We start from the raw sequence: 23,288 nt of genomic DNA, 5'->3' as shown, positions 1-23,288 counted from the left end.
GGGCTAATATCCAAATTTTAAGGAAACAAAATGAAAGCCTTTTGGGGAGAAGGCAGGAGAATGGGATTAGGGGCGACAGATCTGCCATGATTGAATGGCAGAGTAGACTTGATGGGCCGAATGGCCTAATCCTACTCCAATTACCTTATGACCTTAGGTGTATCTTCCGCCTGATTTAATAGTGCTGGCAGCTAGTTTTGCTTCATTTCTGGTGTTCATTTCTATTAGGGTTAACAAAGAGGATGTAAAGTTTAAAGTTTCTCTCTCGTATATTTTGAGGCTTCATGCAACTGACCTCCTTAAGGTGCTGCTTATCATAGGTCTACAAAACCTGACCTTCTTAGATAATTGAAAATGCCACTCAGCATCCAGCAAAATTACTAGCATCTGAATAAAATTCTACAAGGACACCATTATATCAGTTGGGCGGTGCACTCCCTGCTGTACTTCCTTCAGGATTGGTGAAAACTTTTGGAAATATTACTCCCTGAATTTTTTTGTGGTTGGAAATGAAGAATGAACATTAACTTGATAATTGGGGGATCTCCCAGTTGCACAAATCGCACCATTAGGTTTTTAAAGTTCACCTAAACTATCAGTTTATGATTTTATTGAAGGGACCGTGTCGCTGATAGTGCAGGCTGCCTTCATGAATGCATACATATATTAAAAAACAGTACTGCACTGGAATAGGCCCTTCAGCCCTCAATGTCAGGTGTCGAATTTAATACCAAGTTAATCTCATCTGCCTGCACATGATCCATATCCCTCAATTTTCTGCATATCCAGGTGCCTATCTAAAATCCTCTGAAAAAACACTAGGTGCTAACATACTTCAACTCCCCCTCCCATTCTGAATCTGACCTTTCTGTCCTGGGCCTCCTCCATGGCCAGAGTGAGTCCCCACCGCAAATTGGAGGAACAGCACCTCATATTTTGCTTGGGTAGTTTATACCACAGAGGTATGAACATTGACTTTTCCAATTTCAGGTAGTCCTTGCTTTCTCCTTCCTTCCCCTCCCCTTCCCAGCTCTCCCGCAGCCAACTGTCTCCTCCTCTTCCTTTCTTTTCCCGCTCCCTCCACCACATCAGTCTGAAGAAGGGTCTCGACCCGAAACGTCGCCTATTCCTTCGCGCCATAGATGCTGCCTCACCTGCTGAGTTTCTCCAGCTTTTTTGTCTACCTTCGATGTTTCCAGCATCTACAGTTCTTTCTTAAACAGGTGCTAACATACTGAATCCTCAACCTTCCAGGCTGAAATGACTAATAACTGAGCCAAGCTCCCAGGTGATGGGAAAACAAAATTATCACCATATTATGGTTATGGTGTTTGAACAATCATGTTTTAAAGACATAAGAACATTGTTGAGTATAATCACTCATGAAAGTGTGAAATTGCAGGCTCTCAGTCAACAATATGTCCCATTGTAAGATACTAATCTTGGTGTTAGTTTTAGTTTTAGAGATACAGTGTGGAGACAGGCCCTTTGGCCCTCCAAGTCCATGCAGCCCACTATCACCCATACACTAGATCAATCCTTCACACTAGTGACAATTTACACAAGCCAGTTAACCTACAAACCTGCATGTGTTTGGAATGTGGGAGAAAACAGAAGTATCTGGTCACGCGGTCACGGGGAGAAGGTACAAACTCCGTACAGACTGCGCCCGTGGTCAGGATCAAACCCAGGTATTTGACGCTGTAAGGCAGCAACTCCACCGCATCTCCTCTGTGCCACTCTGATGGTTCTGGTGGAGGGGGGGGGGGGGGGGGGGAACTGAAGAGACATTGGAAGAATTTGACTCAGATATTGTTTAACAACCAGAGGAGGAGATTCCCATCACACTGAAAGCCCGGACTTGTTATGAAAAGGGGTTTTCTGTGCTGACATTCTCTCATTCTGACATTGGTTTCTCACCCCATGTTCCCTGGAATGGGAGGTGGAGAGTTCTGCCTTTGCATGTGATGAGGGCACTTCTGCTATTGTCTTGGATGTAACAAATTCTAAGGTGTTCAACCTATGATGCTGAAGCCAAAGACTGCGCACATTCAAATCAGGAGGCTATGTGACTTAGAAGGGAGGGTGTTCCCTTCACACACGTACATTTGCTCGTCGTCATTGTACAGATGTGAGATGAAATGTTTTCAAGGTAAGTTTAATGCAGGGACTGTTGACAACAGTTACACTGAATAACGTGGAGAGGTTGGATATTGAACCCCATGGCAGGAGGAGTGAACAAGCACACTTCCTCATAATGAATAGTGGCATGATGTTTTCGGAACCACAACATTTTGGGTTTCTAAAGATGCTGACTTGGCAGGGTGGGTTTGGAGATGATGATTCATCTTCTGGAAGAATCTAGAACTAGTGCTCACCCTGCTTTTAAAACCATTTAGATTTTTTTCCCCTCAGACGTTCATGAGGCTTTGGAACTCAAGAATGGTGGAGGAAGAAGCTTTTTATGGAAGCAATGAATGAAACTGGAGAAGCAGGGTATCATGAGCAGGGTATCATGGGTATCATATAATATTATCATGGGTAGGCAGAATCGGCCACACTAAATGCCAGGCCAGATTTGAGAGGCTGGGAGACCTACTCTTGCTCATAATTCCTATGTCAGCATGTTCCTATGGTGATTCTCTTGGAACCTGCTGTATCAAGGGGTGGGTCATGTTTAGGTTTTTTTGGAAGTGGCCAATCAAAGATGGGAACAGACTGTGTGCGTATAACGGACAATGGGATATCATGTTGTTGGAGGTGACACTTACACCACACAATGACATCTTATGGTTCCTCACCAACCCTAGAAAATAGGCCTTTTCTCAACCACTGGAGATTCCGGATCTGTTGCAGAAGATTTTAATCTTTTTGTCTTGCCCTGAGCAGACTCTATAAAGACCTGCTCTTATAATCCAGTCTCGAGTCCTACAGACATTGAGTCATACAGCATGGAAACAGGCCCTTCAGCCCAACTTGTCTACACCGACTAAATGTCCCATCAATGCTAGTCCCACCTGCCTGCGTTTGGCCCATATCTCTCTAAACACGTCCTGCCCATGTACCTTTCTAAATATTTAATAAATGTCCTGTGCAACTTCTGAAAAACCTGGTGCATTTTCATATGGTCATGTTATCAAGTGTGTATTCCTACTCTCCTTCAGTGCACATGCATAGCACACAAACTGAAGACTGCAATGCCACTTCTGAACAAAAAAAGTGCCACAAAGTAGAATTTCAACTCAATGAAAAAAAAAAGAAACAGGGTTTAATAGTTATCAGAGTGCTAATCAAATCAGAGGGGTTACCAGTAGCAACAAGGTGTCAGACTAGCGCTAGGGAGGTTGATTAATAAGTACCAGATGAGCACTGGGGCGGAAACGAATATTGCAGCGCCAAGCGAGCATGGGACAGGGAGTGACAGCAGAGTACAGTGTTGGAGGACGCCTTCGTGAATGCAGCTTCCATGCAAGTTGCTGAGTACAAAAACATCGGCTGCTTTGGAGTTGAAAAGACAGGGCAATCAAAAACAGGTAGGAATTTGTCTTGGAAGAAGCATTTAAAGAATGTGAACTAATTTATATATGAAACTGATTAGGTTTTTCTGTAGTTTGGCATGTACGAGCTGGGAGAAAATTAAAATGCTCACTGCAGTGTGCAATAATATTTGAACGTTAGACGGTGGTTTATTAGCAACCTGGAAACCAGTCTTCAAAGTAAGACTCCTGTTTTACCTTGGGTCGGAGTGGTTGACGGTTGATACTGGCTAGAATTCCTCTGGACCCTCAGAGCATGAGGCTCAAAATATTTAACCCCCCCCCCCCCCACCCCTCGTATCATTTGCATACATTGGCCTCTACCCAAAGCCGGCGTTGGGGCAGGGGCATCAATGTCACAAGATGAATGCAGAGCCTTGCAAGGGTCATGAGTTGCAGATGTACCTTCAGCAAGGTGGGTGAGGAAAGGATAGATCAGGGAGTGCAACATTTTCTGGCTAGTTAGACACTTTGTAAGCCTAAAAATTAGCAGGCAAATAAAATTGTATTTGCATTCTAAGAGGCTGGGCAAATTTCCTTCATTGGATTTAGGGATCTAAAGAAAATGTGTTGACCATTTCCATTAAATCATAATTCAGAAACCATGGACTCAATGATACTAGATGCAGGGAGTAGGCAGTTTAATGTATCTGCTTAAGGCTGCTATGCAGAGAAGAATTAATTAAATGGTATCAGTCAAATGGCACCACTCTGGTGTGAACTCTATTTGAATCATTCAGCCAAGTATTGCACAATCACACACAAAATCAGCCCAAACCAAGCTCATGGGACTTTGCCTTTGACCATGACTTTGTGTTTTTTCCCTCCTTTGCTGTTTCCATAGCACTCAATAATATTTGTTATTTTCCATCTGTGACTCACCTCCTTCACCCGACTTCATCTGCATGTCTTTCTGTATTTCCCATCTGAATACAGCAAGGGCATTTTCAGCAATTGTTTCCCATCTCCCACACTTACAGTGATAGAATTCCCAGGGCTCTGGTCTGTTCCTCTGCACTGTCTTCATCTCCTTCCCATCTCACTTTCTCGGGCTGAATGGGATGTTCATATTCAACTCTGAGCGATTCAACGCTGTATCCCATCCATCCAGAAAACCCAGCTGTATAGCCTTCCCCAAACACCAGATACTCAGGTACAGAAGCTATCACGCATGTCCTTTTAATTTTCATTTTCAATGCAGTCTTTCATCCTTCACCTTCAATAAACTATTAAAAAAATTACAGAACACAACTTGTTTCACACTGATTGCTTTCTCTGCAATTGCCCTTTCCGACTTGGCCTTTCTTCCGACCATCCGAACATTATTCTTAAGCCAGGGTCTCTTTCAATCACTTCAATTGTCATATCTTCTATCTCTAGAATCCTCTACTCCCCTTGGGCAATTACTTCAGCATGAAAGCTTTGAAAGCTAATCCTAATTCTATCTTCAGGAGATATCTGCACACATCAAGGACTGTGATAAGAACAACAGTTTCCTTGCTGCTACTCCACTTAAAAAAAGTCATCAATTTAGAAAATGCTGCAAGCATTCAATAGGTCAGGCAGCATCTGTGGATAGAGATAGGTTTTATGATTCAGGTTGAAGATCCCTCGTCAGAATGGTTTTGGTAAAGTGTGTTTGAACTGAAATATTAACTTTGTATAATCTTTCATGCCATCGGGATACTTTAAGCATTTTGAAAGCGAGTAGTTACTTTGCACATTTACGATTATTGTAATTGAAGCCCAGACAGGGCTTTTAAAGCTTTGTGAGATAAATAGACAATCTTCCAATCCCACGTCAGTTAACAAATACAAGCATGTCAAGAAGACTCAAAGGGTTCTCTGTTATTTGTTGAATTGGAACATGGTATCATCATTAATAGTTTCTCACCAAAAAATTATTGGATTTGTTCAAACCATTTTGTCCTGTAATACGCTACTGACCTTCAGCTGCTGCTGGCTTCTTGAACTGCCACTCCCAAGTCTGCAGCCCCCTGCTGTATTGAAGGGTCTCATAGCCTTCTCAAGCAAATATTTATTCTACCTCTTGCCTCATCCGAACCTCTGAGGTCATGACAGAAACAACAGTTCTAACCTTAATCTTTCCTAAACCCATTAGCATCTCACCAATAGTCACTCTGAATTGTTATCATTAGACCCAAGATGTTTAGGCTAAAAAATACTGAAATAGGCAGCCAAAAAGGCATAATAAAATTACAAAAAAGGCACAAAAAAGGCACTTTTTGACAAAAAAGGCACAACAGGGCATTTATTTCCACCACCAAAATATGGTTTAAAATGAGAATATAAAGGTATCCAACAATACATGACCAGAGTTGCCTGGTTGCACATAACTACCAGCATTTTTCTCAAATTGTCTGGTGTTAAACTATGCCATCTATCAGACAGAATATGCTTCAATTGTGAAAAACTTATTTCTACCTCAGCTGAGGTCACTGGTGCATACCTGAAACAAGCTACAGGCTATATTCATGTCGATATCTTGTGCATTACAACTACCTTTGACAACTTTAGCTATGTTTCGTATTTCTTCAAGATATTTGTTAGCTAAAATCACTCTCTAACATTTTCATTGCATGTCTTTACCGACATAGCCAGGAACTTTACAAAGTCAGTTACTTTGTTGAAAACGTACAAGTTATTCATTAATATTTCACCACGTTTCTCAAGGGAAGTTATAGCTTGTGGGAAGTTTGCAAAATTGGAAGCAATAAACACAAGATCGCAGTGGAGGAACTTTTTCTGCAGCAGATTCTTCTTCTTCAATACAGTTGATGATTTAATTTATCTTTTCAAAATTTGCAGCATAGCAGAGTACAGCAGAGAGCCATGTATCCCACCTAGTCAAAACAGGCTGACAAGGTAGCGGAATCTAGGGGGCCATTTCCTTAAACAACTGCACAGGAAGAATAAGTGCTTTGAGAAAGATTTTCTTGACATTGGAAACTAGGCGATCAACATTTGTAAACAAGCTACGTATATGCTTGGCAATTCTATGAAGTCCTTGACATGTCAAATGCAACATTTTGGGGAATAAAACGGAAACAGAAGATATTGTGTTTTATACCTTCTGGCCAAAGTACAGCAAGTGAAGATGTAAACAACTGAGCTATAGTTGAGCTGTTTGACTTCTCCAATTCTTCCGATGTCAACAAATCCTCCTTTGATGATTGACCTGCCTCCAGTGTACTGATGGCCACAATGGCAACAAATCTCCCCACAGCACCGGTTGTCTCATCTATTGAGATCCATATTTTGTTGCATGCAACCATCTCTAATTTTCTGCACAACAATGTTGAAGTTGCTGTCAACATAATTTTTCCGTAATGATGACTCGCTTGGTATATGTTCCTCTGTGTATTTCTCGAAAAAAAACATCTGAGAGATTTGTTTTCCAATTTTCACAGTGGAATTCCAGCATCAATGAATGCCTTGCACAGATCATTCGAAAACTCAGATTTGCAACTGGAGCCAGCAGTAAATGTAGTGAGGAGATAAGCTTGGGTAATTTGCTTGGGTTGTCTACACCCCAGCGGTATCAACATTGACTTCTCTAATTTTAGATATCCCTTGTCTTCTCCCTCCTCCCCTTCCCCATTCCCAGCTCTCCTTCTAGTCCTAGTGTCTCGCCTCTTCCTTTCTTTTTCTCACCCCCCGCCCCCCCCACATCAGTCTGAAGAAGGGTCTCGACCTGAAACATCGCCTATTCCTTCTCTCCATAGATGCTGCCTCACCCGCTGAGTTTCTCCAGCATTTTTTGCCTACCTTCGAGTTTTCCAGCATCGGCAGTTCTTTCTTAAACTTTCTATTCATAAGTATATTCGAAGGTGGCGCCCCCGGTTTTGCCCCGGTGGTGGAAGTTTTCTTGTAAGTTATACTATGTTAACACGTTAATAATAACATTGTTAACAGAGAAAATGTCATTGTAATCACAGTACAACTAGAGAAAATAACTCAACCTTTTAGCAAAATGGCAAAAAAAAGGCTGATTTAGGCACTCAATTGTGAAAAAGGCATTATCCTGGTGAAATTGTTAAAAAAAGGCATGAAAATGGACATGGCATATATGGCAAAATCCTGGCTCTAGTTATCATATACTGCTCTCCACTGTTACAGCGTAAGTGAACTTTAGCAAGGCAATTTTCACCCTTATCTTCAGCATTGAGCAACACTTCATCCTCAACTTACAACTAAATCAACTCAAACCCTTCAACTTGTTGCTATACTGTTTGACATATATACTTACCATCCAGCCTTGAAAATATCTTCTCATATTTCTACCATTTTCAAACTTCCTCCCCTCCAGTTGATCACTAGCTTCAACATTCAAAGACTTTGGGCTTTGGGCTTGGTGAAGAGTGCAGGAGGATGTAATAGGATTGTAACCTTTTCTGAGAAGAAATTTGTAATTAAGGATTTCTGGATGATTTCACAGAAATTAACCACAATTCATTTGTTATATGTTCTTTTTAACAAGAACGTACATCAAAATCAAACCCTTCAAAACCTAAAGGGAATTTTGCCAATTGGTAAAAGCTAAGCTCCAGCAAATGGCAATGAAGTAAATGACCATATATTGTTGCTTTGCCAATGTTCAAAACCAAAGCTTACCTGCTTCAGGTAAAGATGAGTAAAAAAGTAAAAGACTACATTTTGGCCAGAAGATGAGGAGAACTTCTCTGTTCCACAAACCATGCTTTGGATATTTCATATCTGAGAGCATAGATGGAAACTTTGTTTAACATCTCTGCTGAAAAAAACAAATGGTTCAAACTGTAGCATCGAGTGTCAGGCCACATTAACCCCAAATCAGCCATTATTGATGTGAAAAACACTTTCTGTTGCTTTCAATACCAAGTCCAAAATAATTATTTTTAGCAATTTTGTTTTTTTTCCTTTCATATGAAAACATTATAAGCAAACTCAAACATTTATAGACAGTGGCTGTCTACTGAACATCCAGCCACTAAATCATCCATGCATTACCTGCTATTAGGCTGGTTAGAACTGTTAAAGAGCTTTCTTTGTGGTAGGCAAGCAGACAGCTCTGGCAATGACTCTAAATATGGAGAGTGGGAAGAGGACAGAAAGTAAGTGCAAGAAATAAGTGCATACGCTAGAGAGAATTAGCCCACACACCAATGCACAATCTTGTTTCCCAGTTAGCAGAATCTCCGTAAAAAAATGGTGAAAGTACTTCAGAAGACCTTAAAAAAAAATAACTGCATGCTAAAATCTCTGGAAACTAATTTTAATGCATAGCCTTTTGACAGTTGGAAAACTGAGTCTAACTAAGTCTTAATTTTATGATTACCACCAAAACATTTTCTCTCCGATTACTAACTCCTTCTCCTCCCTCACTGCTTACTCACTGTCACTCCAGCCAATCTAGAGTCAAGAGTCAAGAGTCAAGAGTCAATTTAATTGTCATTTGGACCCCTGAAGGTGAGTACTTGATCTACTCAAGAGCCGAACATCAAACCCCACATTCAAGGCTCATCAGGACTGCTAACTGTCAGTTCTTCCAGCTACCCTCCGAAATACATCATCAACAAAGTTGGTCCAAATCCTGCCACCAATATCCTATCCCATATTGAGCTCTATTTGCCTATGAAACAGATAATCACACTGCTGCATACCTTCCAGGCACACAATATTCAAAACCCTCCATAAAACCATGTAATAAGTCCTCATTTGTATTTGTTGCATGGCTGGGGTAAGTAACATTACTTCAGGTGAACAAACAAAGTTTCTGTTTCTTCAAATTGATTCTGGTCAACTTTACTGTGTCCTTGGTTTACAGAAAATGATACAAAGTGCTGGAGTCACCCACCTTAAACTCACTCTGTCATTTTTTTTACCGTGTTCGTAATTGATAATGCTCTTAAAATAATTTGCATATTCAATTGATATTCCTCCATCACCTTCCCTCTTGCCATACTCGTATTTTAAAGCCTTTCTTGTAAAACAAATCAGTATTTCAAGAAATTCCCAACATTTCTTTCTACATCAATAAGATCACAGCAGCTCCAGAACTGGCCATAATTTCACAGATACCCAAACTCTTTCATCGTATCCCTCTTCATCTCTCCATGCATCAGTTTCATCATCATCATTGTTGAAAACATCAACAGGCACAGTGCCTTACAATGCTATGTACAACAGCGATCGCAACTTCTACTGAAGTGTGGATGGCCATTGGCTCACCAAGAGCTCATCAGCCCTTTGACAGGTCTTGTTTTTGATCCTGCTGGGGGTCCACAGCCCCTTCCACACCTGGCAAACCAGGTGGGGAGACGGTTTAGTTCTCGACTATCCAACCATGGAGCAGGTAGCACAGGATTACATCGTACCCGTGGTGGGGAGAACTCCCCCCGACCTGACCTGACCAGTTCGGCTGTTTAAATATTCGCTATTTCTTGATGCCCATTGACAATATACACCCTAATTCCAGCACAATTTAGGAATTTATTTTTATTCTCTGTATTATAAACTGTGACTAGTATTCTTCCTTTTTAAACCTCGTTATCTAGTTCATTATGAACTTTAGCCTGGCACCAATCAGCTAACATGCCTTTTTCATAATCAACTCTTCCTCAATCATTTTTCATTGTACTGTGTTGGTCTTTATGTCAAACTCAGTAATGATAATGTATTAGCCAAGATAATACACACAGAGGACTCCTACACCTCCTATCGACCCCTTGCCCAACGCAATGCACAGTCACCAGTTTCCAACATTTTTCCGCTTTTTTATGTACCTGTGCAACAACAAATTCTTTCCATGAACACTCCCCTCCTGATCATCATTCTAGCAGCATGAATAAATACAACTGGAGCTCCTTAGACCAAGTGCACTTGCCTTGGTACTCACCCATCCAGCAAGAATTCCTACACGTAAGCTAATTCAGAACTAGTTCAGAGACAACCATGATAAATAAGATAACAATACTCAAAGGTGACATGATAAACAATGTTCTGCCAGTGCAACATTTTAAGTTTTGGCTGTGTTAAGGCATAAAAATTGGACTTGGGCCCAATGAAATCAAGAGGAGTCTTGAACAAATGTTAATTGTGAGCTAACTCCTTTTGTGAGCACTTGTTGATACGATTAAGAGGCCCAGCTTGTTACTGTTGCATGAACATGTGATGGAGATAAAGGAAACACTCCTTTCCACAACAAATTAACCTATGCACCACCAAACATCATTCACTTTGCAAGTTAAAAAGACAAAGTGCCTTCACACAATCTAATTTAAAAAATATAAACGGCAATGATTGTTAATAAATATAGGCTGTAAGTTAATTACTTTTTAAATTATTTCAAAATATAACTTACTAAAAGTGCTTTGGAACATTTCCTGCCACAGCATGTAGATTAGAACAAAGAGTTTACAGGGTTAACCACAAACAGTGATTTGTTCATAAATAATCACTTTTGCGAATCTTAAATTAAGCCATGAAAGGAAATTATTTCCTATTTTAAACAAAATGAGAAACTTGCCTGAAGCAGGAAATAATGAATTTTAAAAGTTAGAGCATTTTATGCTTAATATCTAACCTACATCAGTGAAATGATAGTGAAAATTATGTTAAGCATCGAATATGACGCTATGATTTGGCACATTACAAATAAATGGTACAATCTTGGCACTGAGCCTCCATTCCTGCTTACATATGAACATTTGTGAAAGTTCAGTTCCCTTCCCAAAACTGGGACTCAGGTAAGCAAAGCTTGTTTTCTTTAATTGCCCTTGATTAAGTACTAAACAAATATTTAGTTATATTTAGAAAAGTTGCCATATTGCGGGATAAACAACCAAGGAGCCAAAGACTGCATGATCCATTATGTCAGCGTTTGCAATGGATTCTCGGTACGAGTGAAGAATGTCGAACTGCAGACCAGAATGTTCCATTCAACATTAAGAAACTAAATCAGAAAAGGAACAATTTAAAATAAAAAATGGAAAATGCTGTAAACACTCAGCAGGTCAAGCAATGTTTGTGGAAAGAGAAACAGAACAGATGACGGGTCCCAAGCTTGAAACCTTAACTGTTTGTCCTTCTACTTAATCTGCTAAATATTTCCAGCATTTTATAATTTTTTGAGATTTTCACTACTTGCGATTGTTTTTTTTATTTTCAAAGGAACCATTTAAGATAGATATCAAGGACATAAAATGTCATTCAACTTTGGAAATAGATTTCTAGCTTGGACGATGAAAGCCAAAGCTTAGATTTATTTAATCAGCGTAGAATAAAATGCATTTTAATTGATCATATTGTTTTGAGGATTTTTGTTTCCAATTCTTCAATTGCACAAGGCTTAAGTAAAACACGGACCCTGGCAGTTCTTCTATCTGGATTAAATTCTCTTTGCTTGCTTCATCAATGGTCTTTCTTCCATAATTACATCAGAAATGGACATGTTCACTGAAGATTGCCTAAGTTTTAATCCATTCTCAACTGTCAGCAAACACAACATGCATACAAAAAGATGTGGATGATATCCTGGCATTAGCCATATTAGAATTCATGCCATAAAAGACCCAGCTATGGCCATCTCCTCCAAGGGAGAGTTTAAACACAAACATGGTTCGACCACTGTCAATGCTTACACTTCTGGGAGGGATCAACATTGACAAGTCTGAAGAAGGGTTTTGGCCCGAAATGTTGCCTATTTCCTCTGCTCCATAGACGCTGAGTTTCTCCAGCATTTTTGTCTACCATTGACAACAAGCTTAGTTGAACCAACCACTTAAATATTGTGACTACAAGAACAGATCAGAGGCTGGGCTGTGGGAACTGACTCACCTCCTGATATCCCAAGTCAACAAGGCACAGGTCGGGAGCAAATCATTTGCCTGGATATTTGCTTCACTATTTCATGACGCTTGGCATCACTGAGAACAAACCAGATTAGTACCCCATCAGATATTCTAAGCATTCATTCTCTCCACTTCCAGGACACAATAAAATCTTCTCTCCTGTTACTAACTCCTTTTCCATGCCTGCACCATGCTCCATCTACAAAATGTTCTCTTTATATTTACCTGTGAATCTCTGCCTTTCCTTCCTAGCTCTTCATAAGGGCGACACAGTGTTGCAATGGCAGAGTTGCTGCCTTGCATCTCCAGAGACCCCGGTTCGATCGTGACTACGGGTGCTGTCTGTATGGAGTCTGTACGTTCTCCCTGTGTTTCTCCCATGGGTTTTCTCCTGGTGCTCCAATTTCCTCCCACATTCCAAAGACATGCAGGTTTACAGGTTAATTGACCTGCTAATTGTCCATAGTATGTAGGAAAAAACTAGTGTGATCGCTGGTCTTTGCAAACTCAGTGGGCCGAAGGGCTTGTATCTCTAAACTAAACTAAACTAAATTAAACTAAACTAATATCATAACATCTATCACATAGACGGACAAGTTCAGCAGACACATGGACACACCACTTACTTGTAAGTTCTCTCAGAGTCACACATGATCCTGGCTTGAAGAAATAATACTATTCCTTCTTTGCCAGTGGGTCCAAATCCGTAAACTACCAGGTTTGTATTGTCAGAGTGTATTCTTAAGCATTTCAGCAGTTAAATGTAACCTGCCATCACATTCTCTCGCGCAATCGATATGGGCAATAAATGCTGCCTTGTATTCTGAAAAATGAACAAAGGTTTGTCTTATTTACTAACCAAAAGTCTTGAATATTGATTCACCAGTATTATTTTTGACATTGAAACCACAGAAATCCTGGGGGGCACACAAATAGAGAGAAGGCTTTCATGGAATTTTCTTTGAACAAAAACATTGTGCTATCTCCCTTTACTAGAGTGGGAGAGACTCGGACCAGAGAGCATAGCCTCAGAATAAAAGGACGTATCATTAGAAAGGAGATGAGGAGGAATTTGTTAAGTCAGAAGGTGGTGAATCTGTGGAATTTATTGCCACAGAAGGCTGTGAAGGCCAAGTCAATTAATATTTTTAAAGTGGAGATTGATAGGTTCTTGATTAGTATGAGTGTCAGGATTTATAGGGAGAAGGCAAGAGAATTGGGTTGAGAGGGAAAGATAGATCAGCCATGACTGAATGGCAGAGTAGACTTGATGGGCTGAATGGCCTAATTCTGTTCCTATGACTTATGAATTTATGAACTCTAAACTATACAGTCTAATTCCAGGCAAATTGCAGCAAGATAAACAGATAAGGTGATCCTCAAGAGTCTCTTTTCCTTTGTTGGCTGAGGAATAATATGTAAGATCGGACAACCTGAGCAAGAACCAAGGCAGGTACGGGATACTGAGTTTGATGATCAGCCATGATCATATTGAATGGCGGTGCAGGCTCGAAGGGCCGAATGGCCTACTCCTGCACCAATTTTCTATGTATCTATGTAACTTTATAGTAAGCTAGGCACATTTCAACTAGAGTACAGCACAATAGCTTTAGTTGACAAATTACAGCAAGGACATGAAAGGACATTTATGTTGGCAGGGCTAAAGAATTCTAATTAAGAGGGAGGATTAGGTGGGCTGGAGTTATTTCTTTTGGCTGAGAGGGGTCTAAGAAAAGTTTAATTGAGGTGTGTACAAGAGAGATAAACACAGTGGATAGGATAAACTGATATCTCTTCACTGGTAAGTCAATAACTAAGTGGACAGATATACTAACTGGTGGAAGGATTAGCAATATTATGGGAATTTTTTCACCCATAGGATGGTGGGGTTTTATAACTCAATACTGAAAGGATAGTGTGTGCACAAACTTTACTCCTTCTCATTAACTATGTGGGTATTGATAATGAGTTGGAAATCAGGATTGAGCTTTTATTTAGAAAAGAGAAGAAAGTATTGAGGTTTAATTTTGTTTAGTTTAATTTATTGTCACATGTACCGAGCTACATGAGTTTTGTTGCGTGCGAACCAGTAGGCAGAAAGACAACACATGATTACAATCGATCCATTCACAGTGATAAGGGAAAATCCTTTAGTGTAAGATAGTCAGCCAAGTGATACTGTGACTGAAGAAGGGTCTCGACCCGAAATGTCGCCTATTCTTTCTCTCCTTAGATGCTGCCTCACCCGCTGAGTTTCTCCATCATTTTTGTCTACCTTAGGTTTTTCCAACATCTGCAGTGCTTTCTTTAACAAAGTGATACTGTGCTCAGCACCAAAAGTTGCTTTCTGTGTAAGTCATCCCCCCCCCCCCCCCCCCCCCCCCCCCCCCCCCCCCCCCCCCCCCCCCCCCCCCCCCCCCCCCCCCCCCCCCCCCCCCCCCCCCCCCCCCCCCCCCCCCCCCCCCCCCCCCCCCCCCCCCCCCCCCCCCCCCCCCCCCCCCCCCCCTCCCCCCCCCCCCCCCCCCCCCCCCCCCCCCCCCCCCCCCTCCCCCCCTCCCCCCCCCCCCCCAACCACTAAACATATATATGAGGATTCTTCTCATTTATTTTAGTTTCATTCAACTGTAGCACCGCTCAGAAGGGAGGACTTTTATCTTTGTCGATGAATCCAAAAGGAATCCTTGATTGACCGATACCACAGAGAAAGATACTGTTTTGTGAGTATGATTTCTGTCAGGCCATGGAACAGCTGAGTCCTGTGCTAAATTCATTAATTGGGAGATCTTAACTCAGGTTTTGTGATCAGCGGGGTCACAAGTATTGCCTTTGATCTGTATAAGGTCTACATGCTTTCTCTTCAGTGGCCCTAGAATTTGAACTTGGATGAAATAATGGGAGACTTTTCTGTGGTGTGACCTTCAACAATAGTGTTTTGTAGTCCTATAAATTAACATCATGGGAGACCGTCAAAATTAGACCAGCCCACAAAAATCTGAGACAACGTTTCTAAGATATGCCCCTAAGTTTAACCTGGATAGCTCAGAGGTAAGGCATGTTTTAACATTTTGGAACCTCTTATAAGCATTTTAAGCACTGAATGTAAAAAATGTAAAAACTCTAAATTTAAAAAACAATTAACATTTTAAAAGATTGTTTTTAAATCGATAAGCTGCTTAAAATGTGTTGCCTTGGTTTGCCACAAATATTTCCCTCTATTAAAATTTCTTTCCAGTTTAAGGAAATTATCACTGCACCTCCCTCAGACCAGTTACAAAATCTTTTGTTCAGTTATTTTTTTAAAATATGGGGCAATTAACACAGATTAATGTGCCCTTGTATTTTCAGTTTGGAGATCAGCTGGCAGTGCTGCATTAAACCATTTATGGAAATATTAGAATTTCCAAGCTAACCACATGCAAGCACAGAATTCCCACAATTGATGAAAGGTTTGTGAAGCAATCTCAGTGAACACTTGCAATTCTGCCGTCATTATTATTACAAAATCCAAGCATTATATATTGGTGAATTAGTTTGATATAATGAGGTGACTTGCTGAGAATCAGACGGCAGGGAAGAGTTAGAAACATTGCTCTGGATCTGATACCGTGTTTATTTCCAACCAGGTAAAAACAGCCAATTTTGTTTGCTGTAGGATGTTAGATTTTTACAGCATTAGTATGGTAGCCATTTTGAATCTTTTTTTAAATTACATTTAAATTCTGTCATTGCTATTCAAGCCTATGTCTCTGGCTCTATATTACTGGTCTAGTAATTGTGTAATCACAATACCAGCATTTTTTAGCAGACAATTGGTGCCTAATATGTTTGGGGGGGGCTGTTTTGGGGGACAGGGGAGAATTACTTGTGGTGCTGTGGATGTATTAAAATGGTTGGTTTCAATTATCTTGTGTTGTAGAAAAGGGGAATTTACATGAAACCTAGTCAGTTGATCTCAAAGGAAGTCAAAATAGTAAATGTTGCTGTGGGCACATCTGGCAGCATCTGTGAAGAGAGAAATAGAGTTAGTGCTTCAACTCTTCATCAGGAAACATTTGTTTATTGTAGAAACAAAGAACTACAGATGTTGGTTTATACCAAAGATAGATGCGAATAGCTGGAGTAACTTAATGGATCAGGCAGCATCTCTGGAGAAAAAGGATGGGCAACTATTTGGGTCGGGACCCTTCTTCAGTCTGAAGAAAGCGTCTTAAACCAAAACGTCACCTATCCATTTCTTCAGAGATGCTGCCTGACCCATTGAGTGACTCCAGCACTTTGTGTCTTTCTTTGAAAACATTGTTTGTTGCCAGCTGCCCTATGGGATGGAGATGGTGGTCTCAAGAAAGGGAAGGAAAGTCAGAGAATGTGAGAAGAGGGTGGTATTTGGCAACAAGTTCAAGACTATTTTTAGGTGTATATGAGGGCAGGAAGCATTGTTTTATGGAGATTCAAGTAACCACAGATGCTGGTTTATAAAGAAAGACACAAAGTACTGGAGTAACTTAGCAGACAGGCTGCATCTTTGGAGAACATGGATAAGTGACGCTTCAGATTGGGATCCAATTATTACAGTTAATGTGAGCATTGGTCATAGATAGAACACGGGGAGTGAGAGATGACTTATTTAAATGCTAAATGCAAACCCTGATTACTATGCATTGCCAGGGGGCACAAATAATTCAGGATGTTTATATGACAGTATAATATGACAGAAGTATTTAAAGTTAAACTAATTGAATTAGTACTGAAATGCAAAATGTATTTTTAGAATTCTGATACGATACAGGATAGGAAACACAATTTCCACACTTTGTGAAATTTCAATAAAGAACAATTAATATTTGTAAAGCTTAGATTTTAAGTTGCTGAATATCATTTCTTCACGATATTTGTAAACCTTTCATCTCAATGATTTCAGATAGGCACATGAAGCCAGGCCTCTGACAGCAGCAACTGATGTCCGAAGCACAATTTTGCATGGAAAGCATGCAGTAAGGATCTACGTTTTTCATTGAAGTGAAGGCTTTTGTATTGCACCATGGCCAACACTGCCATGCAACTGGTAGCTTTGATTGTCTGCATAATCGGCATGGTTGGGACATTGTCTGCTACTATTATGCCACAGTGGAGGATCACAGCACACATCGGAGCGAACGTTGTGACTGCCATTGTCTACATGAAAGGGCTGTGGTGGGCCTGTGCCATGTTTAGCACTGGTGTCTTTCAGTGTGAGACCTACAACTCCGTCCTGGAGCTTCCAGCAAATCTGCAGGCCGCACGAGCCATGATGGTCATTTCCGTTGCTCTCTCCTTGCTCGCTATCACCATTTCTGTGGTGGGCATGAAATGCACTGTGTGTGCCAAGGATTCTCCCATAAAGGACAAAATTGCTGGAACTGGAGGAGTCTTCTTTATCGTAGCTGGACTGATGGGCTTGGTACCTGTGGCATGGACAATGAATGGGGTGATACTGTATTTCAACGACCCCTTAATTCCAGGTGACCTCAAGTTTGAAATTGGCGAGTCCCTGTACCTCGGGGTCGTTGCTGCCATGTTGACCATCATTGGAGGAGTCATACTGGCCATGTCATTCATAGGTAGGAAATCTGAGCCGTACAGTAGACGACCCATGTCCTACCAGAATCCTGCAGCAAACCGTACTGTGCCAGCACCCTCAGCAGCATCTCTTCATTCAAAAGCAGCAAAATCAGAATTCAACTCTTACAATCTGACTGGTTATGTGTAGATTCAGTTGTGTGTTCAGTGGCAGTGTGGGGCACACAGTGAAACCACTTTAAGGAGTCATTACAAAATTATTCTTTATCACAAAATCATTCTCTCCGAAGGAATTCAGCTGTCAAAGCCCTTGCAAAATAGTATAAAGATATCTTTTTGCTAATACGGCATGCAAATTATTATGTACTCATAGTTTATAATTTAAAAAATAATAATTTTCCACAGTTTTTGACCATTGATGGGGTCATTTACTAGGCTAGAAGTAATATTTGCTAGAATGAAACTTGAAACAGTATGGCTTTTTCCTGCTTTTACTACACATCATTCCTAGGTGGAAAGACACTACCTGAAATGTTTAATAATCCTATGCAGCTTAAAAGTAAGTCTGGGCTTTGTATAAAAATGACCACGGAAAAGAAACAAATTTCATTCTTCCAAGGAAAAATCATGGATTTTGCTACAGATTTTCTGTCAGCATTTGCTTTTATGTGAATGATTGAATACTAAAGAGGAACAATCCAAATGCCTAATCTGCAGCTGTGGAAAAGTCCGTTTTTAAAATAGGATTTCCTTTCACTTGTCTAAATGAGATAGGCTTAAGGCACGTTAAACTGTAGATCAAAAAAAAGTTTACCCCCCTGGTTTAGTAGCTTTCCCATTCTAGCAAGTACTCCACGTAGAATGGCACTTTGCAAGGTGACAGTTGTAAATAATTGATAGCTCAGCAAAGACTTTCCAACTCGTAGTTACAATAGTTCCGGTTAATTTTAGTTAATATCTCCTGTGAACAAATGTCTAATAGGTTTTGTTTATTTTACCACTTACTCAAACTCTGTGCCATTAAACATTTATGCATTGTTCATTCAGGAGTGGGTTGGGTGAAAAGTTAATCAAGTGATTTCAGTAGCGGGCCCATGATTGTACTACCCAACCCACAATCTTATCCATTCTGGAATAACACTTCAGTTTGTTTGACCATTCTACCTTTAATTCAGAATATCTGATCATTTACACACACACTGCAGGATACCAACATTTCATACCAATTAATTTTTCTACATCGATAAACAATTCAGTGGAAATATTTTAAGATCTTACATTATTGTTAATTTTAAAGTCGGTTCATTCTCCCACCATACTTGTTTAAATTAAATTAAATTAAAGTTCATTGTTAAAAAATAATTGTTTAAATTATATGGTAGACAAAAATGCTGGAGAAACTCATCGGGTGTGGCAGCATCTGTGGGGCGAAGGAAATAGGCAATGTTTTGGGTCGAAACCCTTCTTTAAATTATATGATATCTGAATTTAGTGGAACATCCAATGTTTTCACTTATTTGCCCAGTGATGGAAGTGTTGAATTGTGTGGTGCCTTGGAAAGGTCGACAACATTTAGATTAATTACTGTTACATTTATCACGTTGAATGTTACAATATAAAAGTTGCATGATAAACCTTGCCAATTCTTCTGTGTATAACTGCCTTCATCTGCTCTATAGACATTCTGGTTTCAGCCCTGAATCATACTCTATGCTGATATGGTGGATCTCATCTGGGTTGAGAGTACAATGCTCTAAATGTATTCATGAAGTGCTTAGCAAGTCTCCTACATATTTGCCACCCAGATTTTACCCTCTGAAACTGCCTGAGTGTAGTAGATTAGTTGAATAGTCTGACAGTGCCTGTTGCTGTGGACTACTTCTGAAGTGTTAACACATGGAAATGTACTTTGGTCCAAGTGCTTCTTTAAATAAAATACATTACTCATTATCTGTATTTTATGCCAGGTGAAGATTGGTGGAGCATTTTAATAGATGTAATTGTTGAAACAGTAACCAAGATGGCGCCTAATGAGAAGTACAGCAGATGTTTACATATTCTGTTGTGCTGCTGCAAGTAAAAACATAGAAATTAGGTGCAGGAGTAGGCCATTCGGCCCTTCGAGCCTGCACCACCATTCAATACGATCATGGCTGATCATCCAACTCAGTATCCTGTACCTGCCTTCTCTCCATACCCCCTGATCCCCTTAGCCAGAAGGGCCACATCTAACTCCCTCTTAAATATAGCCAATGAACTGGTCTCAACTACCCTCTGTGGCAGAGAGTTCCAGAGATTCACCACTCTCAAGTAAGAATGTTATTGTTCTATCTGGGACATATGAGAATAAAGCACTTGACTCTTGACATCCATAGGCTAAGTTGAACTGTTATAAATTGTTCAGCTTGGCCATGACAGAATAATGTCAAAAGAAAAATAAAGTTCCACAGAGCCCTATCACACTATGTGCAGGCCAGAGTGAACGAGCGCCTGCTGCACTGTTACATAGAAACATAGAAATTAGGTGCAGGAGTAGGCCATTCGGCCCTTCGAGCCTGCACCGCCATTCAATATGATCATGGCTGATCATCCAACTCAGTATCCCGTACCTGCCTTCTCTCCATACCCCCTGAGCCCCTTAGCCACAAGGGCCACATCTAACTCCCTCTTAAATATAGCCAATGAACTGGCCTCAACTACCCTCTGTGGCAGAGAATTCCAGAGATTCACCACTCTCTGTGTGAAAAAAGTTCTTCTCATCTCGGTTTTAAAGGATTTCCCCTTTATCCTTAAGCTGTGACCCCTTGTCCTGGACTTCCCTAACATCGGGAACAATCTTCCTGCATCTAGCCTGTCCAACCCCTTAAGAATTTTGTACGCTTCTATAAGATCCCCTCTCAATCTTCTAAATTCTAGAGAGTATAAACCAAGTCTATCCAGTCTTTCTTCATAAGGCAGTCCTGACATCCCAGGAATCAGTCTGGTGAACCGTCTCTGAACTCCCTCTATGGCAATAATGTCCTTCCTCAGATTTGGAGACCAAAACTGTACGCAATACTCCAGGTGTGGTCTCACCAAGACCCTGTACAACTGCAGTAGAACCTCTCTGCTCCTATACTCAAATCCTTTTGCAATGAAAGCTAACATACCATTCGCTTTCTTTACTGCCTGCTGCTTCTAGGGAACTCCCATGTCAGAGTGACATGAACTGACTGCTCAACCAATAATACTTGGCGAATAACACCATTGTCTTCAAGCCAATCCATCACTGGAACAAACAGCATGTTATTGCTGAATTAAATTTGGACATTATATGGCGTTCTCACATATCAAATTAGTACTTTTGCATGTTTCTGTTCTCTAACACTCCACACACGGAACCTGCAACTCCGTTCCTGGAGTGGGCCATCTCAACACTCCCCATCTCTGCAGATTAGAAACTGATTGTTCCCTGTTCTGTGCAAGCGTTATTAATCAATTTCTGTCTGGTGGAACATTTCAGGGATCTTTTTTTTATAAATCTCTTTTTAAAATGCCCATGGTCAAAGGAGCTTTCTATTTTACTGAATTTGAATGATCAATTGTTCAGCAAAACAAATCTGTGTCTGGTTCTTAAGAAAGATTTGGTGGAGATTGAGACCATGAGCAGTTTCTTTGTTGAATGCTAAATAATTAGGAGTTTATGTCAATTGATTTTGTGAACTCTAATCATTTTCCCAGAAAATTTGATTTCAAGTATTGAAAATAACAATATTCCTTTTTTCTAGGCATAAGAAAAAAAGCTTCAAGATATTAACCAGAACATTTTAAAATGGAGTCATTACTCTTATATTAACACTTCATAAACTGCGAGATGTTCTGTTATTACTGATTTTTAAGTTTATCAGATCAATTGAATAAGAAATTAATGTACTTTGTAGATTTATTTTACTTTTTGCCTCACTTATTGACAATTTTCTTGAGATTATATATTTACAAAAATGAAAAAAGTCATTGATAATTAACGATTGTAATCAACATATACTGGGAACAATAAAATATTCTGATCATGTTTATTGCCTTGCACTTGTACACTGATTACTGATAACCAAAGTTGAAGTACATTCACGTTTATTGAATCTGCTCCTCATTACTACTGCACTGTTACAGCGCTCCATAGTTTCCCAGTCTGCCTGTAAGCATTGAATCATACCATTGGTATCTCCCTGCACCAAAGCCGTATATTTTGAGTTGGATCTCAGCAGAGGTTAGATTTGAGGAGATTGGGAATAAACCTGTCATATATATTGGGGATTGATGTCTGGGCTGTCTGTTGGTTCCCAGTCCCACAAAACCCTCTGCCGCATCAGTCAGGCCAACCCAAATAAAACAGATTTTGAGCAGCCTTGTTTCACACAGATAGGATTTCACAGATTATGAGATCTGACTCTATTCAGGTTATGTGTGGTCTGACCTTGCTTATTGAAATTATTTAACTCCACAAGTCATGGGAGGCCTGATCTTGCAGCCTATGAGTGACTTGACCATACACAGAAAATGCTAGTACAGATACAAGAATGAAATACAATGCAACATCAAAATATGAAATACAAATTTTAGGGAATAGCACACATTTGTGGAAAGAGATACAGAGCTAATGTTTCAGATCAACTTTTGGCAAACGTATCTGGGTGAATGGTCAGTGTGTTAAAACTCTTTTACTTCTCTCCTCAGATACAAATGAGTATTTGCAACTTTTTCATTTGAACAGGATCCAGCAATCAAATGGCTGGTGCGTAAATCATAGCTCGATGTGAGGGTGACTTATTCACTGGCACTGAAGTTTAATGTTTAATTTGTCCTAATTTGCTTGAAATTCAAATGCAGGCAGGTGGCACTAACAAGGAAACATGAGATTCAATAAAGCTTCAGAATTAACTTAGTGAGTTCCATGTAGTGCTGGTAAAATTATGCATTAGAAATGGACAGACTATGCTCTGCATATGCTCTATACCATCGTTCCAGTGGACAACTGCAAGAGGTCATTCACAAAAAGGAAAATAATAAAAACCTGCAATGATGGAGATCTAAAATAAAAATAAAATTGGTGGAAATACACAAGTCAGCCAACATCTGTGGGAAAATAAAGAGTTCATGATTCAGGTTGAAGACCCTTTGTAAGTTCTGGGAAGCAGAGAACAGAAGCTTGTTAAACTACTGTGAGGATGGGGAGGGGAGATGTCCCTTATTAGATTAAAACCAGAGACACCATGGGGATAATCCATAAACAAGGATCTCTGATCAACGAGTGAATTAAATCAGAGAGTGAGAAGATGAGCAAAATAACACAGACAGCAAAATGTAG

The 23,288-nt window shown here is 40.2% G+C and overlaps 1 protein-coding gene and 1 long non-coding RNA gene across 4 annotated transcripts in view; one reads left to right on the top strand and one right to left on the bottom strand.

The window, feature by feature from the left end:
* Window positions 1-23,288, bottom strand: part of LOC129702123 (uncharacterized) — a 42,486-nt gene that overhangs the window by 11,294 nt on the left and 7,904 nt on the right. Inside the window, exon 2 of the long non-coding RNA XR_008724332.1 lies at window positions 13,015-13,211. This is a non-coding gene — a long non-coding RNA (uncharacterized LOC129702123). The remainder of the gene's footprint in view (window positions 1-13,014; window positions 13,212-23,288) is intronic.
* cldn2 (claudin 2) lies at window positions 1,868-21,993 on the top strand. 3 transcript variants are annotated; one of them, XM_055643703.1, is made up of 4 exons: window positions 1,868-3,533; window positions 15,001-15,105; window positions 17,307-17,985; window positions 21,712-21,993. In XM_055643703.1, the coding sequence occupies exons 3-4, from the start codon at window positions 17,427-17,429 to the stop codon at window positions 21,738-21,740; spliced, it is 588 nt and encodes a 195-aa protein (XP_055499678.1). In that variant the 5' UTR covers window positions 1,868-3,533; window positions 15,001-15,105; window positions 17,307-17,426; the 3' UTR covers window positions 21,741-21,993. The 3 variants fall into 3 exon arrangements, with proteins under 3 accessions (XP_055499678.1, XP_055499677.1, XP_055499676.1); XM_055643702.1 differs by having other exon boundaries at window positions 1,876-3,533; window positions 15,017-15,105; window positions 17,307-21,993; XM_055643701.1 differs by having other exon boundaries at window positions 1,876-3,533; window positions 17,307-21,993.

The sequence above is a fragment of the Leucoraja erinacea genome, chromosome 12 (assembly GCF_028641065.1).
Source record: "Leucoraja erinacea ecotype New England chromosome 12, Leri_hhj_1, whole genome shotgun sequence".
Classification (NCBI taxonomy): domain Eukaryota; kingdom Metazoa; phylum Chordata; class Chondrichthyes; order Rajiformes; family Rajidae; genus Leucoraja; species Leucoraja erinaceus.
This window is presented reverse-complemented; position numbering and strand designations above follow the sequence as displayed.

Excerpts from the sequence above, each read along its gene's own strand:
- cldn2 (XM_055643702.1), top strand. The coding sequence starts at position 17,427 with ATGGCCAACACTGCCATGCAACTGGTAGCTTTGATTGTCTGCATAATC.